Source organism: Chiloscyllium plagiosum, chromosome 3 (assembly GCF_004010195.1).
Source record: "Chiloscyllium plagiosum isolate BGI_BamShark_2017 chromosome 3, ASM401019v2, whole genome shotgun sequence".
Taxonomy (NCBI): Eukaryota; Metazoa; Chordata; class Chondrichthyes; order Orectolobiformes; family Hemiscylliidae; genus Chiloscyllium; species Chiloscyllium plagiosum.
This window is the reverse complement of record NC_057712.1, coordinates 87,560,083-87,575,028: the sequence shown is the minus strand read 5'-3', so window position 1 is coordinate 87,575,028 and position 14,946 is coordinate 87,560,083. Positions and strand designations below refer to the sequence as shown.

The 14,946-nt window shown below is 39.3% G+C and overlaps 1 protein-coding gene across 2 annotated transcripts in view; it reads right to left on the bottom strand.

The window, feature by feature from the left end:
* Window positions 1–9,132: 9,132 nt before the first annotated feature.
* The window catches only part of LOC122547043 (desmin-like), a 42,059-nt gene continuing 36,245 nt past the window's right edge, over window positions 9,133–14,946 (bottom strand). The window contains exons 10-11 of one of the 2 annotated variants that reach the window (XM_043685639.1): window positions 12,676–12,819; window positions 9,133–9,431 (exon numbers count right to left, since the gene is read on the bottom strand). In XM_043685639.1, the coding sequence (XP_043541574.1) occupies window positions 9,338–9,431; window positions 12,676–12,819 (238 nt within the window). In that variant the 3' untranslated portion in view covers window positions 9,133–9,337. The remainder of the gene's footprint in view (window positions 9,432–12,675; window positions 12,820–14,946) is intronic. The other variant, XM_043685644.1, reaches the window with a different exon arrangement.

The following is a 14,946-nucleotide window of genomic DNA, read 5'->3' as shown; positions in this document are numbered from 1 at the left end:
ATCAAAGAAAAAAACAAATCACTTAACAAAAAAAAACTCAATTTTGCACGGACGAATTACAATTCAGAAATGTCCCGCTGGCTGTGAGTGAAATTTGGCGGCGAATTGAGCATTTTCAGTGTGCTGAGCATAACCTATCGGATAATTGGAGGAAATTTTATGCTTGAATAAGGATCTTGTATTTAACAATTATGCTTGGATCAGGAATTCTATACAATATGAGTGAATGGGAAGTGGTTTGGTGCTTCAGAATTGCATGCTGAATCAGAATTAGGCGCGGATCACGCATGCTTTATATGTGTTTACTGTGTTTTGCGTTTTATCTTATTTAGTTGCATATATAGATATGGTAGTTCTGTGAATGATTAGAAAGCGACTATAATATGTGAGCTCCATGCGTGCAATGAAAAACCTGCAATAATTTGATACAGATAACATTACATTATAGTTTTCTTTACGTTTTATAAAATCAGAAACGCTGATTTCCATCTTGTCTGTACATGAAAGTGCATCAATATTTCTATGAGCTCTCTATGTGTTGGTGGTAAACATTTTGTTGTGTTACATTGTAAACTTTGTGCGGAACCTGCGTGCATGGAACACAAAATGTAGTTGTGTTAATCATGTTCATCTCATTGCACCTTGATACGACATTTGGAGTATTGTTAACAGTATTGGTGACCATATGTGTCAAAGGATATTAATTCACTGGTGCATTTCAGAGAACTTTTACGAAACTAATACCTGGAATCAATGGATGACTTTATGCAGAAGGTCTATGCAGACTAGACCTGTATCTACTGGAGTTTAAAAGTGTCTGAACCGTTATTGGTCAGAGCATCTGAATGGGTACACAAATAGTAAGGCTTTGGAGGGATATGGCCAAGTGCTGGCAAAAGAGACTAGATCAATTTAGGATATCTGGTCGGCATGAACGAGTTGGACTCAAAGGTCTGTTTCCATGCTGTACATCTCTATGACTCTATGACTCTGAGTGATTTTTCAAAACATCTAAGAGCCTGAGTGGACTCGACCTGATGGATTTCAAAAAGATGTTTAGTCTCCTAAAAAAGAGCTACTCATTTAAAACAGGGATAAGGAAAAGTTTCTCTCTCTTTCAGAGGGTTGTGGGTCTTTGCAATTTCCTTCCTCAGAATTTTTCAATATTTTGAGGCTGAGATAGACATTTAATTACCAAAGAAATGGTAATTAAATATTACTGCTTAAGTCCTTTCTGGGTATCTCAGCAAAACGCAAGTTTTTAAAATGTAGCTTCCCCCAACCAAGCAAGTTGAACTAGGTATACGGAGGAATATAGATTTGAGGTTACAATCACATTAGCCTTGATCTTGCTGAATGGTGGCGCAGGCTCGAGGGGCTGCGCCACCATTCTTTCTATTCTTCCTTGTTCCATGTTCATATTCAAGTAAAATTCCCTTATTGTATAGGAGGATCTTTTTCAAGAAATGTTGAATGGAAGACCTTTTAAAACGGAGATGAGGAGAAACTTCTTCAGCCAGGGAGTGGTGAATCTATGGAACTCACTGCCACAGAAGGCCTGGAGGCCAGGTCATTGAGTATAGCTAAGACTGAAATAGATAAGTTATTGATTGTCAAAGGGGTCAAGGGATACGGGGAGAAAGCGGGAGAATGGAGATGAGAAACATATCCGCCATGAATGAATGGCGGAGGAGACTCGATGGACTGAATGGCCTTAATTCTGCTCATATATCTCGCGGTCTTATGGTCTATTCTATTACAGATACAATTGTTTTTAGGGTAAACGTTTCGAATAGAATTACGTTACACAGAAAATGGACCCAAAGGTTAAATGACACGATGATGCATTTACATCGCCACATTTCTCCGAACCGTAAATTAGACAGCTGGTGCAAAGTAAATTCACTTCTTCTTCATAGAGTACAATATTACTGCTTAAGTCCTTTCTGGGTATCTCAGCAAAACGCAAGTTTTTAAAATGTAGCTTCCCCCAACCAAGCAAGTTGAACAACTTGAAATTGATTATGTTCATCTGCATTATCTTACCAGCAGTTTATCTCGAAATAATGTATTTGAAAATTGAGATCCGAAAATACATTGGATATATAAGACGCCGGAGAATTTAAAGAACTGCGAATTTTTGAGCAAAATGGCGTTTTTTAAAAAAAAAGTGCTGTTGCTTATTGAGGTTAGTAAGAAGAAAATTTTATTCCGTTTCAGAAATGAGATTTTTACTCTGGGTCAGACCTGACCTTAAATTTACTGAATAAGGACATTGTGAACTATCCACAGAAGAAATGGAGTTAGATTTCCTTTAATTCTGACCTGTAGGCAGATAAATGTATTTCCATAAGGAATCTCTGCTCCCTGGCAATGAAAATCCAGCTACTACCACCGTTGCATTTACAGTTGGGATCACTAATCTAATGTTGGGGAACCTTTGTAAAAATGAAATGTTGAATTGACCTAAATGAAAGCATATGGGGAATCCTTTGAGTTAAATTAGTCAGTCTTTGTGCAATTTCTGGGCAGAAGTTGTCAGGTTTTGGTGACACATCAGGTCCTGCGTGGCCTGGGGACCTTGAATAAGATCCCTCCTCTCTCTCACTCTCTCTCTCTCTCCCTCTGTCTCCAAACGGAACTGCATGAGTTGCAGGACACCGAACATGAAAGCAAGTTTCCTAGCATTTGTAATATTACTCTCCCCTTCAAAATAAAGTAAATTACTCCCTAAACTTTCACCCTTTGAATCACCTGCCTTCCTTGACCAAATATTATTTCTCATAATTGTAATTACAGTACACTCGGGCAAACTCTAGGGGCGGCATTGTAAAGATACACTGCCAATCGAACATGTGATGAAGTACAGGTTGTCAAGAGAAAGCAAATGGATACAAAACATAAAAGGTAACGAAAATCGGATAGATTTGGATAACGCGATTTCATCCTTCTCCCGTTTGTAAATTGAGAGTTGTCACCGATTTAAGAGCTATTCACACACCGTCTATGGGACTTGATGACACGTTGTAAACTGTCAACAATTGGAAACGCCATTCACATAAACCACCTGGTCAGGTGGGAAATCCTTTGGTCATGACATTGCACGCATAAATAAAGTTAGATCTACCTTGGAGGGGATCAATATTATTTGCTATTTTATCCCAGAAACTGATGGAAATACTGATTTCAGATATTAGTAGAAATCTTTCCGACTTCAAACTACTGACTTGCCGCTTTTGTAGACACATGCCAGGGTCTGAGATGTGAAACGGCCGGGCGCTGCGACGCTCTAAGGGCGGAGTGTGACCGGAGGGGTGTGTCCTGTGTCCACGCTGATGTGGAGTCTCCCCTCCAGGGGCAAATTAACGAGATACTTCGAATCTGCGGAACACCTCATTGGCTCGGACGGAGTTCCGTTCAAAGTTTCCCTTCAAGCTCATTAGCATAGCTCAAAGATAAACTCACGCGAATCAGCGCATGCAATCTAATGAAGTGTAACCAATTAGTGTCTGACAGTAGGTATTTTCCAGCATCATGGAGAAGTGGGATTGTCAGAAAATGGGCCATTCTTCATAACCATTTCTGTTTTTACATTAAACTTGGCCTGCGTTGACTTATATGAGAACTGTATATGCGACATGTATGAACTAAGGCGAATACATCACGCTTTGCAGTAAATACCTGGTTTTAGACTGATTTAAAGTGAACTGGAAGTCACTGGAGGGGGAAACGGAGGCTATCAGGCTTCAATGGAGTTCTGCTAACTGCGGTTCCGGTGACCAACACTGGCTTCGTGTTTCTACAGGTAACCGAGAACCTGGAGACCGCGCAAGGTACAGCCGCCACCAAATGGGCACAATCGGCAGGTACTCGCTGCTCCAGAAGCTGGGCGTGGGACTAGTTTTGTGCCCAGGGTTTTCTTTGCTCCAGTTGAGCGATCGGGAGTTCTGGGCGCGAATTGCTTGCACTCAAATTTTTTTCAGTCCTACCTCAATAGCATTTCACTGCCTGAACCCCGCTGATAGAGAAGGTTTATGAATGCTTGGGTTGTTCGCAATGTGAGAGCTGTAACTTTGTCCAATTAATTGAGATTTTAACCTAAAACAGAGTACAGTACTTCAACAGTTGATAAAGGAATGTACGAACATTCCTTTGTTGAAGGAGTGAAATCATGTCGGGCGCTGCCAGCCTGGAACTGTTCGCTCACACTTGGTGCTCGTCCATTCTTGCAGAGGGTATGGCGTTTACCTGTATGGGGGTTGCTGGTCGATGGGCTGATGGAGAGAAGGGTGCGTTTCTTTTCCCCTAATGAGTGGCAAAGAGACACCAGACCCTCAGGCCGACCTGGACTGAGATAACAACTGCAGGTAAGTGCAATGCCCTGGGTAACACAGCAGGCAGAGCAGCGCAGGAAGAAGCTTAATAACCTGCAGCAAAGGTATGTGCCACAATTTTCTCTTTGCTGCCCCAGATTCTGTCACTTGCACATACTTCTCACAAAGGCTTAGGGACTACAGCTCTCACTATTAGTTGGAACGTGAGCACTCAATGGCTGCTCGCTTATGCACTTACACATTACTTGATTTCCCCCCCCCCCCCCCCCCCTTGTCATATTAGAGGAAGAAAGGGCCACAACCGGGTTGAAAGGGCCATGTCTAGCTGTGTGGCTGGGGATGTGTGTGTTGCGGTGAGGGGGGTGGGGGGGGGGGGGGGAGGGTGGTGGGATGCAGCTGGCAGGCTTCTCACTACACAGACATGAGGACATTATACTTAATTAGCTGGGAAAGTCAGAAGTCAGTTGACAGGAGGTTATAGTCCAACAGATTTATTTGAAATCACAAGCTTTTGGAGCATTGCCACTTCACCTAACAAAGGGGCAATGTTCCAAAAGCTTGTGATTTCAAATAAACCTGTTGGACTATAACCTTCTGTCATCTGACTTTGTTCACCCCAGTCCAACACTGGCACTTCCACATCATGGTTGGGGAAGAGCATAGCTACTGTTGTGGGAATGTGGAGACATCAATGGATGACTGATCTCATAAGATTCATTCCACTATATTGTTCTCTCGTTACCATCAATGCTAATTAATTCTGAACCTGCATATCTTATCTGGCTGACACTCTCAAAGTACCCAGCTTCCCCATCACCTGTAATGCCAAAGCTTGCAGAAGTTCCAGAAGAGGAGGCTAAGTTTGCAGCTGGGTAGGGTATTCTCAGCAGCTCTAGGTCTGGAGTGTCCAATCAACCTGGCAAAAAACAGCCAAGTCTTTCTGGCCAACAGGGCTAACTATTAAGCAAATTCCCTCCACTCCAACTGCAGAGGTCAGAATTGCATAGTCAGGATTGCATTTTAAATATATGTGAATTTGCCTCTTGAAATGGCTGATCCAGAGATTTTGGCACTGTTGGACCTGATTAAAATGCACCCATGATGAGAAATTGGCCAATGCAACTTCTTTCACAGTTAAAGGAAATCTAAACCCAGATCTTTCATCCTAATCGAGGGTTTTAATGAAACTTAAAGAACTCTGAATGTTGGAAATGTGAAACAAAAATAGGAAGTTATGGAGTACCACAGTAGGTCTGGCAGCATCTACTGAGAGAAAAACAGAGTTAATGTTTCAAGTACCCATTAACTCTTCTTTTCTCTCAATGGATGCTTCCAGACTTTGTGTTTCTCTGTTTTGTTTGCTTCAACTTGACTCTCCCTAACTTCCTGTTCTTAACAGCGCATAACTCTTTTAGATGGCACTCTCAGTAATGTCCTGATCTTTACCCTCCTCTTCATCATCAGAAGTTTGCTGTTGATAATTTGTTTCCTCTGTATCCACAACATCCCCACTTTTATCGGATCCAGTTGTGAAGGGTGCAGCCTGCCAAAATGATGAGGGGCACTTTTTCTGGCCTGTACTGCAAGTTTCTGGCAGATGCATCAAAACCTCATCCTGAACAGCCATATGTCTTTTCCATTAAGCCTCTGAGGAAGTGTGAATAGAATGTCCATCTCCATTCTCCAATGTATTTCCATCCCACATCAGCCTGAGGGTTTAATAAAGGTATCATGAGACACCTTTGGAAAGACTACATTTTTTGCTCCCAGCTGCTATTCCTGTTTGGTCCAACAACTTTGGCTTACTGGCAGCTCCTAGGGTGCCTAATACATACCTCCAAATTTTGGCATTGCTAGTCACACATAATTTGATTGTTGATGGAGTTCAAGCCAATTCTATTGACAAACTCTGCAAACTTTGGAAATATAGTACTCTAAAATGCAATGTAGGTGGAGACATCTGGGGGAAGCCAGCAATACATTTCATGCCAAATGGTTGTTTCATTTTTCTTTTCAATTTTTGCCATTACTACATGAAGGATGACTGTACAATGTAACAGTTGCATGGAAAGTGTTTTGTTTTCCCTTGCAACTATTTTCCTTGATAATACATTTAATTTGATTTGAGTCATTCATGTTGGCCTATTGGTCATGAAAAATGTCTTTATTATGATAAATGTGCATAATACATTAAAAAATGAATGTAATGCTCTTTGTCCACAAAAATGTAAATGATTTAATATTAGCCTTTTTTGTCTAATGTCCTTGGTGCAAGAATGGTTATCCTTCATATAAAGGTTGCAAATGTATTAATCGAATTCAAAGGAACTTAAATTGTTTTGTGTAACACATTACCATGGTCTATTTTCCAACCTAGCCCCAATAATTTTTCACTTCCTTATTTATCAAAGAAATATCCACCCCTTCCTGAAAAATATTCAAGGACTTTGATTCTACTGTCTTTTGAGGAAGAGAATTCTAAAGATTCATGACGCTTTGTAAGAAAAAGTTCCTCCTTATCTTTGCTTTAATCGGGCAACCTTTATACCAAAACAGTGATCACTAGCTTCAGATTCTCCAATGAGAGAAAACAACTTTTCCACATGCACCCTGTCTGGACCCTTCAGGATTTCATATGTTTCAATAAAGGTCAACTCTTACACATCCAAACTTAAAGTGATGCAAGTTTAGCTTGTCATTTTCTCATAAGATAACTTGCCATTACAGATAGTGGCAGTGTAATCTTTTTTTGCCAGTCTAACAACATATCTGCATCCTTATACATGTAAAGAAACTAATAATGTATACAATACTCTAGATGTGGTCTGACCAATTCTCTGTGTAACTGAAACATAATTACCTTAATATGTATTTCATACTTCTCAATAAACAAAACATTCTATTAGCTTTCCTAATTACTTGCTGTACCTGCATATTAACCTTTTTCATTTGCATCACAGAGCTCTGCAATCTCTCACTATTTAGAAATTATGCTATATTTTATTCTTTCTTCCAATAAGGACAATCTCATATTTTTCCAAATTATACATCATTTACCAGATCTTTTCCCATTCACTTAACATATCTACATCACTGTGGTATCCATATGTGCTCTTCACAAATTAATTTCTTACCTATGTTTGCATTATCAGCAAATTTAACAACCATTTCATCCTTTATCCAATTTATTTATATATATGGAAGAACTAAAAGTCACAAAGTTGATCCTTATAACACAACACTCATCACATCTTATCAACTGAAAATGGGCCATTTCTGAAGAACAGGAATCAGACTCAAAATCCCAACTCTGTTTCTCACTCCACAGAAGTTTAGACCTGCTGCGTTTCTCCAGCACATTCTGACTTTTTAAAATGGGTTAGTTGTGCATGTTCTTTGGTTCCTCTTAGCTATCCATTCTTCTATCCATATAATTACAAAAACAATGCGATTATTTTTCAGCTGCACAGAGCATTTGAGAGAACACATCTAGAGTACTGCATACATTATCCATGCCAATATGTTATCCCTTATACCATGGACTTTTATTTTCTGCATTTACTTTTATTATATAAATAATTGCTTGTTAGTTCAGATCTTGAACACATTTTAAAGGAGGCACAAAGTCATCATGACTAGGACACAAGAAAACAGAGTTGAAAAAGGAACACCAATTTGTAAGCATGAAAGAGGTGATGATTGATAGGGCCATCATTGGCATGGAGATGTGGGATAGTTAACTGTCAATCTTGGTTCTCAGGACAAACAAGTATATTCTGATTAATGCAACCATTTGAATCCAGCCAAGATAAGCAGTCTTCATGCATTTTTTTTCCAATGTAATAGGTGCAATATATGTAAAATTCCTTTTACCTACAATGTGGGTAAGTGTAAGGCTATGCACCTTATTAGGAAGAATATAGACATAAACTATTTTCTAAATGCGGAAAGGCTTTGGCAATCTGAAGCATAAAGAGACTTGTGAGTACGAGTTCATGATTCTCTTAAGGTTAACACGCAGGTTCAGTTGACAGTTAGGAAGGCAAATGCAATGTTAGCATTCATTTCGACAGGGCTAGAGTATGGGAACCGAGGTGTAGTGCTGAGGATGTATAAGGCTTTGGTCAGACAGCATTTGGAATATTGTGAGCAGTTTTGGTCTCTACACTTTCTCTCCATCTTCTTTCTCCAGGCCCCTCGTGATTTTGAACAACTTTATTAAGTCTCCTTTCAACCTTTTCTTCTCAAGGATAATAGCAACAGCTTCTTCAATCTGTTCATGTTACTGAAGTTCCAATCCCTGGAACACTGACCAGATATTTATTTCATTGTGATGTTGACTGAGGAATAGATTTTGGCCAAGGCACCAGGAATAGCTCCCTGCTGTTCTTGGAAATAATGCCATATGATCTTTTGAGTCTACATGAACAGTTTTATGGGCTCTCAGTTTAACACCTCATCTGAAAGCTAGAACCTCAGGTTGTGCATTATTTCTTCTGTCCTGCATTCAAGTGTCAATCTTGATTTTTGTGCCGGATTGGGTCTTGAACCCAGAACCTGACTCAGAGATAACCTAATGAGTTAAAAAACACTGGGAAACCATTGGGAACTGGTGAGTGTAATACAACCACAAGCTGTTTTGTGTTTTGTTAAGTTTCATAATGAGGGGGAAACCTTAGTTGACTGCTATGGTTTGTGCTTTTGAAAGTTCAGTTGAATGTTCAAGTTTCATTATAAATATCAGAAAATGCAACAAAGTTTGGTTTAAATAACTGCAGCTTGATTCAGCAGATATCATGACTTCTACACAGGCTCTGCTTTAATGCTGGTAGTTTTATTTGTTTAAAGAAGCAATTTTATAGACTCCCAAGGACAATGTCCATTACACTCTATGCCTTAAGTTGTTAACAATGTATCTGTTAAGAACGTCAAACATCAATTACTTAAATACTTGCAGTGTTTTCTTAAAAACTATTTGACCATCAACATTGTTTCTAAGACCTTTATTCTTCATCATTATAATCTGCAGCACCAGAGATTATAATGGTTCTCTCTTGCATATCATTTTGCAAAGTGTCTTCATCTGTTTTAACTGTTCTGAGGTTAAAAGAAAAGATTACAACATTAGTATTTCACAATAAACTGGATAGAAAATGAGGGAGGCCCCCTCCAGGTGTGCCATCTCCATGAGCCATGTCTAGGAAATTCAGTAGCCCTAGGTACAAAATCTGTACCCATAATGGTCACATGCAAATAAGGAGAGGAACATTATATTCTGTACCTTTCACAATTCATCAGTACCCACATTGAAGCCTATATGTTTTAAGTAATTGTGACATTTCAAAATATTGGGAAAAATTGAAGCTGTTAACTTAGTTCGCTGGTTTGTCATGCAGAGTGACACCAACAGCACAGACTCAATCTCTGTACTCACTGCAGTCACTATGAAGGTTCCACTTTTTCAAGTAACCTTTCGCCTGAGGCTTAGTGACCCTCAGGTTAAACTCACCACCAGTTGTCTCTCTCCAGTGAGAGTGCAGCTCAATGGGAATTATGGTGAACTTAACTTACTTACATTTTAGAATAGCATGAATGCTTTTAAGTTCGGAATAAAATCTTTTTCTTGAATTGTTAGAATGCCCTATATATTGGCTTATGGGATGGAGCGATGGCTAAATAAATGTAAGTTGAACATTCTTTCAGTCCGGGATAGAGATCAAGCTGCAGTGGTTGTATTGTCATTCTAGTGAATTTCAGGACATTTCAGGGATAGTGTTATGAGCTTGTTCATCCGATATATAGAGTCTTGCCTGTCAGAAAATGGTTGGAAAATCATTCAGGAGTGCATCTGAATTCCTCAAATATGCCCCAAGCATCAAACAAACATCATTAAAGTATCTACTTACTATTTTAAATAGGAGCTATGTTAAATAAAATATTGGCATTTATTTTTCTCAAGCATTTGTTAGCTGTATTAAGATTCATTGTTGTATTGATTACGATATATTTTTAAAAATATTCTTTCAGGGAATGTGGGCATCACTGGAAAGGCCAGATTTGTTGCCCATCTCTAACTGTCCTTGAAAGGAGGGTAGTTAAGAGTTAACCACATTGCTGTCAAATGTAGACCAGACCAGGTAAGGTCGGCGGATTTCCTCCCCTTAAGGACATGACTGAACCAGATGAGGTTTTAAGTAGTCACCAATTCTTTTATGGTCACCATTACTGAAACTAGTTTTCAATTCCTGGTTTATTTTTTAATTGAATTTAAATTTCACTAGCTGTTTAGTACGTTAGCTAGGGCCTCTGGATTACTAGACTGGTGACTATTTCTGTTCATACCTTGATATTTAAGCAATTTTTGAGAAGATTTGTAGCTCAGGTTGATGATAAGTATGTAAATTAGCTCGCTGAGCTTGAAGGTTTGTTTTCAGACATTTCATCACCATACTAGGTAACATCGTCTTTGAGAGTCTCCAGTAGTATGTCCTTCCTCTCAATCTACAGGTCTTGGTTTCTTATGGTGGGTGATGTCATTTACGGTTCAAGGGGAGATAGAAAGTCTCCCTACCTGGTACACCAACTTACAGACTAGCCAAAGTACTCCACCAAAAACTAAAACACCAAAAATATGCCACTCCACCTAAGAATTCCTGAACACAAAAGACACCAAGATAGAAGAGGATGAAATAATGGTCTCCTTTGACCTTACAGCCATTTTCACATTAATTAATGTCAACCTGGCCAAAGAAACACTGGCATCACAATGAGGAAAACCAGGACCACAAACACCAGACAGCACCAACTTCATCAGCAAAACCAACATCCTCAAGTTAGTTGACCTGTGTCTCACCACCCACTTCACATTCAATAATAAAACCTACAAACAAGTTAACAGAACAGCTATGGGATCACCAATATCAGAGCTCATAGCAGACGCAGTATTGTCGAGACTTGAACAAGCTGCTCTCCATCTATCCAACCCAAACTTTGGCCCCGCTATATAGATGACACTTTTGTCATCACAAAACAGAGCAAATTAGAGGAAACATACAACACCCTCAACAATATCCTGACTGGCATAAAAGTCTCAAAAGAGGAGGAGAACGACAACAGACTCCCATTCCTAGACATGACAGTTGAAAGTACAGTTAACAGAGAGCTTCAAAACAGTGTCTACAGAAAAACAACATACACAGGCCACATATTTAACTTCAGAAGCAAACATCCCAACACCCACAAGCGGAGCTGCATCAAGACATTTCAACAAGCTACATCACACTGCAACACCCAAGAACTACAAAAAGCAGAAGAATATCTATACAATATTTTCAAGAAAAATGGGTACCCAATAAACACAATCCACCAATTCCTCAGAAACAAATCCAAATAAGCAGACACAATGCAATCAAAAACTATAGCTACATCACCTTACATCAGAGGCATATCAGAAATGATTTCCAGACTACTCAGACCCTTTGGCATCATGGTAGCCCACAAACCTACCAACACACTTAAACAACAACTAATTAAAGGATCCATTAGATACCACCAGTAAAACTAACATAAATTTACAAGATACCATGCAAGAACTGTAAAAACACTACATCAGACAAGCTTGCAGGAAACTTGCCACCAGGATACATGAACACCAACAGGCCACCAAATGACATGACCCACTATGGCTAGTTTCTATACATAGAGACAAAGAAGGATACCACTTTGACTGGGACAACACACACATCCTAGGACAGTTGAAACAAAGACAACACAAAAATTCTTAGAGGCATGGCATTTGAACCAGAACTCGATCAATAAACACATCACTTTAGATTCTATTTACCTTCCCTTGAAAAAAAGAACTGAAAGGAGTCACCCACCTTAAGAAACCAAGACTTATAAATAGAGAAGCAGGACATACCACCAGTGCATCACCGGATGATGTTACTTAGTATGATGATGAAACATCTGAAAACAAACCTTCAAGCTCAGTGAGCTAACTTACATATTTAAGCAATGTTTTAAGTTACCTGTATAATATAGATTATGAATATACGAGCCCATCAACTGAAACAAAAGGTACAATTTTGCATAATTTTGAATGTTTGTAACTCATCATCCTGATTTCCATTTTTCCACCAAAAGGAGAAAAAGAAAGTAAGCACGTTATTGAAACCAAAATTTCTCAAGCAAAGATTAAAATATTTCAGCATTTCTTTAATTGTTTTATCATTTATTGTGCTCTCATCAATAAGTAGGAAATGTTCTACTGCTGACTATACATAAAAGAGTACCTGATTTATCATTTGCTCCATCTGTTGGAGGACTGAATTACTTTTACCTGATGAATACAGTTTTCTTTTCAGTCACTTCCACAGCCTCTTCCTTGGAAAGGTTCTCAACAGCACTAAGATTCCCCTGTCCCATCACGCAGAATGTACCCATCAATGTTGACAAGCGAGAATCCTCTCCTTCAATCAACTTCCTGAAGATTGGTAATAAAACAAAACAAAAGGTTTGGTTAACAAGAACATATTCAGTTTTCTAACAAATATCCCTGAACTACCAGTGTACCTGAATTCAGCAAAGGTTCTGAAGAAGGGGCAAAGCTTATTTGATTCAAAAACATGGCAGAAATGAGTAGGTTTATTAACGAAACAACTTGCATTTATCCCACATGTCAATTCTCAATCAGTAAATTACCACAACCAGGAAATTATCAGATATCCAGTTTTTAAATTGTGTTGCTGTCCAGCAACTGAGAGGAAGTGTTTTGATCTTTGAATAGTGCATTGCAATCCTTTACATCCACCTGAAAAGGAAGATGGATCTTGGTTTAATAGAATAGAATCCCTACAGTGTGGAAACAGGCCACTTGGCCCAACAAGTCCACACCGACCCTCTGAAGAGTAATCCACGTAGACCCATTTCCCTCCGACTAATGCACCGAACACTATGGGCAATTCAGTATGACCAATTCATGGAATCTGCACATGTTTAGATTGTGGGAGGAAACCCGTACAGACACAGGGAGAATGTGCAATCTCCACACAGACAGTCGCCCAAGGCTGGAATTGAACTCGGGTCCCTGACACTGGGAAACCAGTGCTAGCCATAAAGGTAGTATCTCAGCCAATATAGCATTTGCGTAGCACCTCACTGAACAGTCAAAGAAAGTTACAAGCTTCTGCAGTCAGTTTAATGTCTCAACATTTTCCCCCTGTATACACAAATACCACCAAATTGAGCCAAACTGAAGAGTTAAAACAGAAAGTGCAAACAACAAAAGCTTGTCAACATTGATGCATTCTTATGCCTAATATTTCCCTTTGTAGCATCTAGAACTGAATTTTATGGAAGGGGGTATATTGATCACACCATCTCCCTGAAAGAAAAGTATCGTTTCTACAATGGCTTTAAGAGGTGTGTTTTGTCCTGGTTTCTTTTGAAGAGAGATCTTAAGGCAGAAGGAAAGCTCATAAAGTAAACAGCTTGAGAGACCTTGGATTCTTTTTTTAAAAGTTGAAATAATAAAAGCAACCTGAGTGGGTGGGGTCAAGCTCCCACTGAACTGCGATTTCTAGTTTTAGATTTCAGTAGCAGTTGCGGGATCTTGAAGCTAGGTTTGGAAGCTGCAGTACATCTCTCCCTGCTACTCTCTCTCTTGGATTTTTATCTTGATGCTTTTTCCTCCTTGACTTGCAAACTGCCTATGAGACAATCTAGTTTTCTGAACTTTCTTTTGCCAAGGATGTGTTTAAAGGATGTTACTATATTGGAATAGTTACTGATTACTAGTAAAATACTCTATTATTCTGTTAAGTTTTCCTATAGAGTTAAGTTATTTGTTGTGTTTTAACTATAGTATGTGAATAAAGTGTGTTTTTCTTCAAATCTGGTAGTTTGATCAATTGAATTGCATCCAGAACACAATACAATAAACTAAGAAAAGGTTAGGGTCTAGGTTATCTTCTTAATGTATTTTGAGGGAATTTGGTCTGGTCCATAACAAAAGTTAGTGGAAAATTGATTGACAGTTACAAAGGCAACAATAATTTGGTTTGATAGGCCATCCAGTTTAAGATTGGGCTTTCACCTTTGTAACTTTGTGACCTGCCGGTTGCTTGGATTTGCCAGCAGTTGTTACAGTCCCAAGAGTGCCAGAAGTGGACACTGTTGGGACTACATGAAGACACATCAGATTTCATGGACACAGGAGAAAGATAAGTTGGGCTTTTTGTGGATAGAGAGAGATCCACAGGAGGACGGTGGGGATGTTGGGGTGGCACGCTAACCAGGCCTGTTAGGGAGGCACAAAGAAAGGCATTATCTTAAAGGGGAGGTGGTGGTGGTGGTGGTATCATGACACCAACAGGGTATTCTGCCAAAGATGCACCACCACACCTACCATTCCACCTACTGCAATGCAAAAACAATCCTCTTCTTTATTTCAATCATTCACAGGATTAGGGCATCCCTAATTTCTTGTCCAGAGGGTAGTTAAGAGCCAACCACATTTCTATGGATCTGGAGTCAAATGTCAGCAAGGCAAGATATGGACAGCTGTTTCCTTCCCTAAAGGAAATTAGTAAATCAGGTAGGTTTTTCCAAC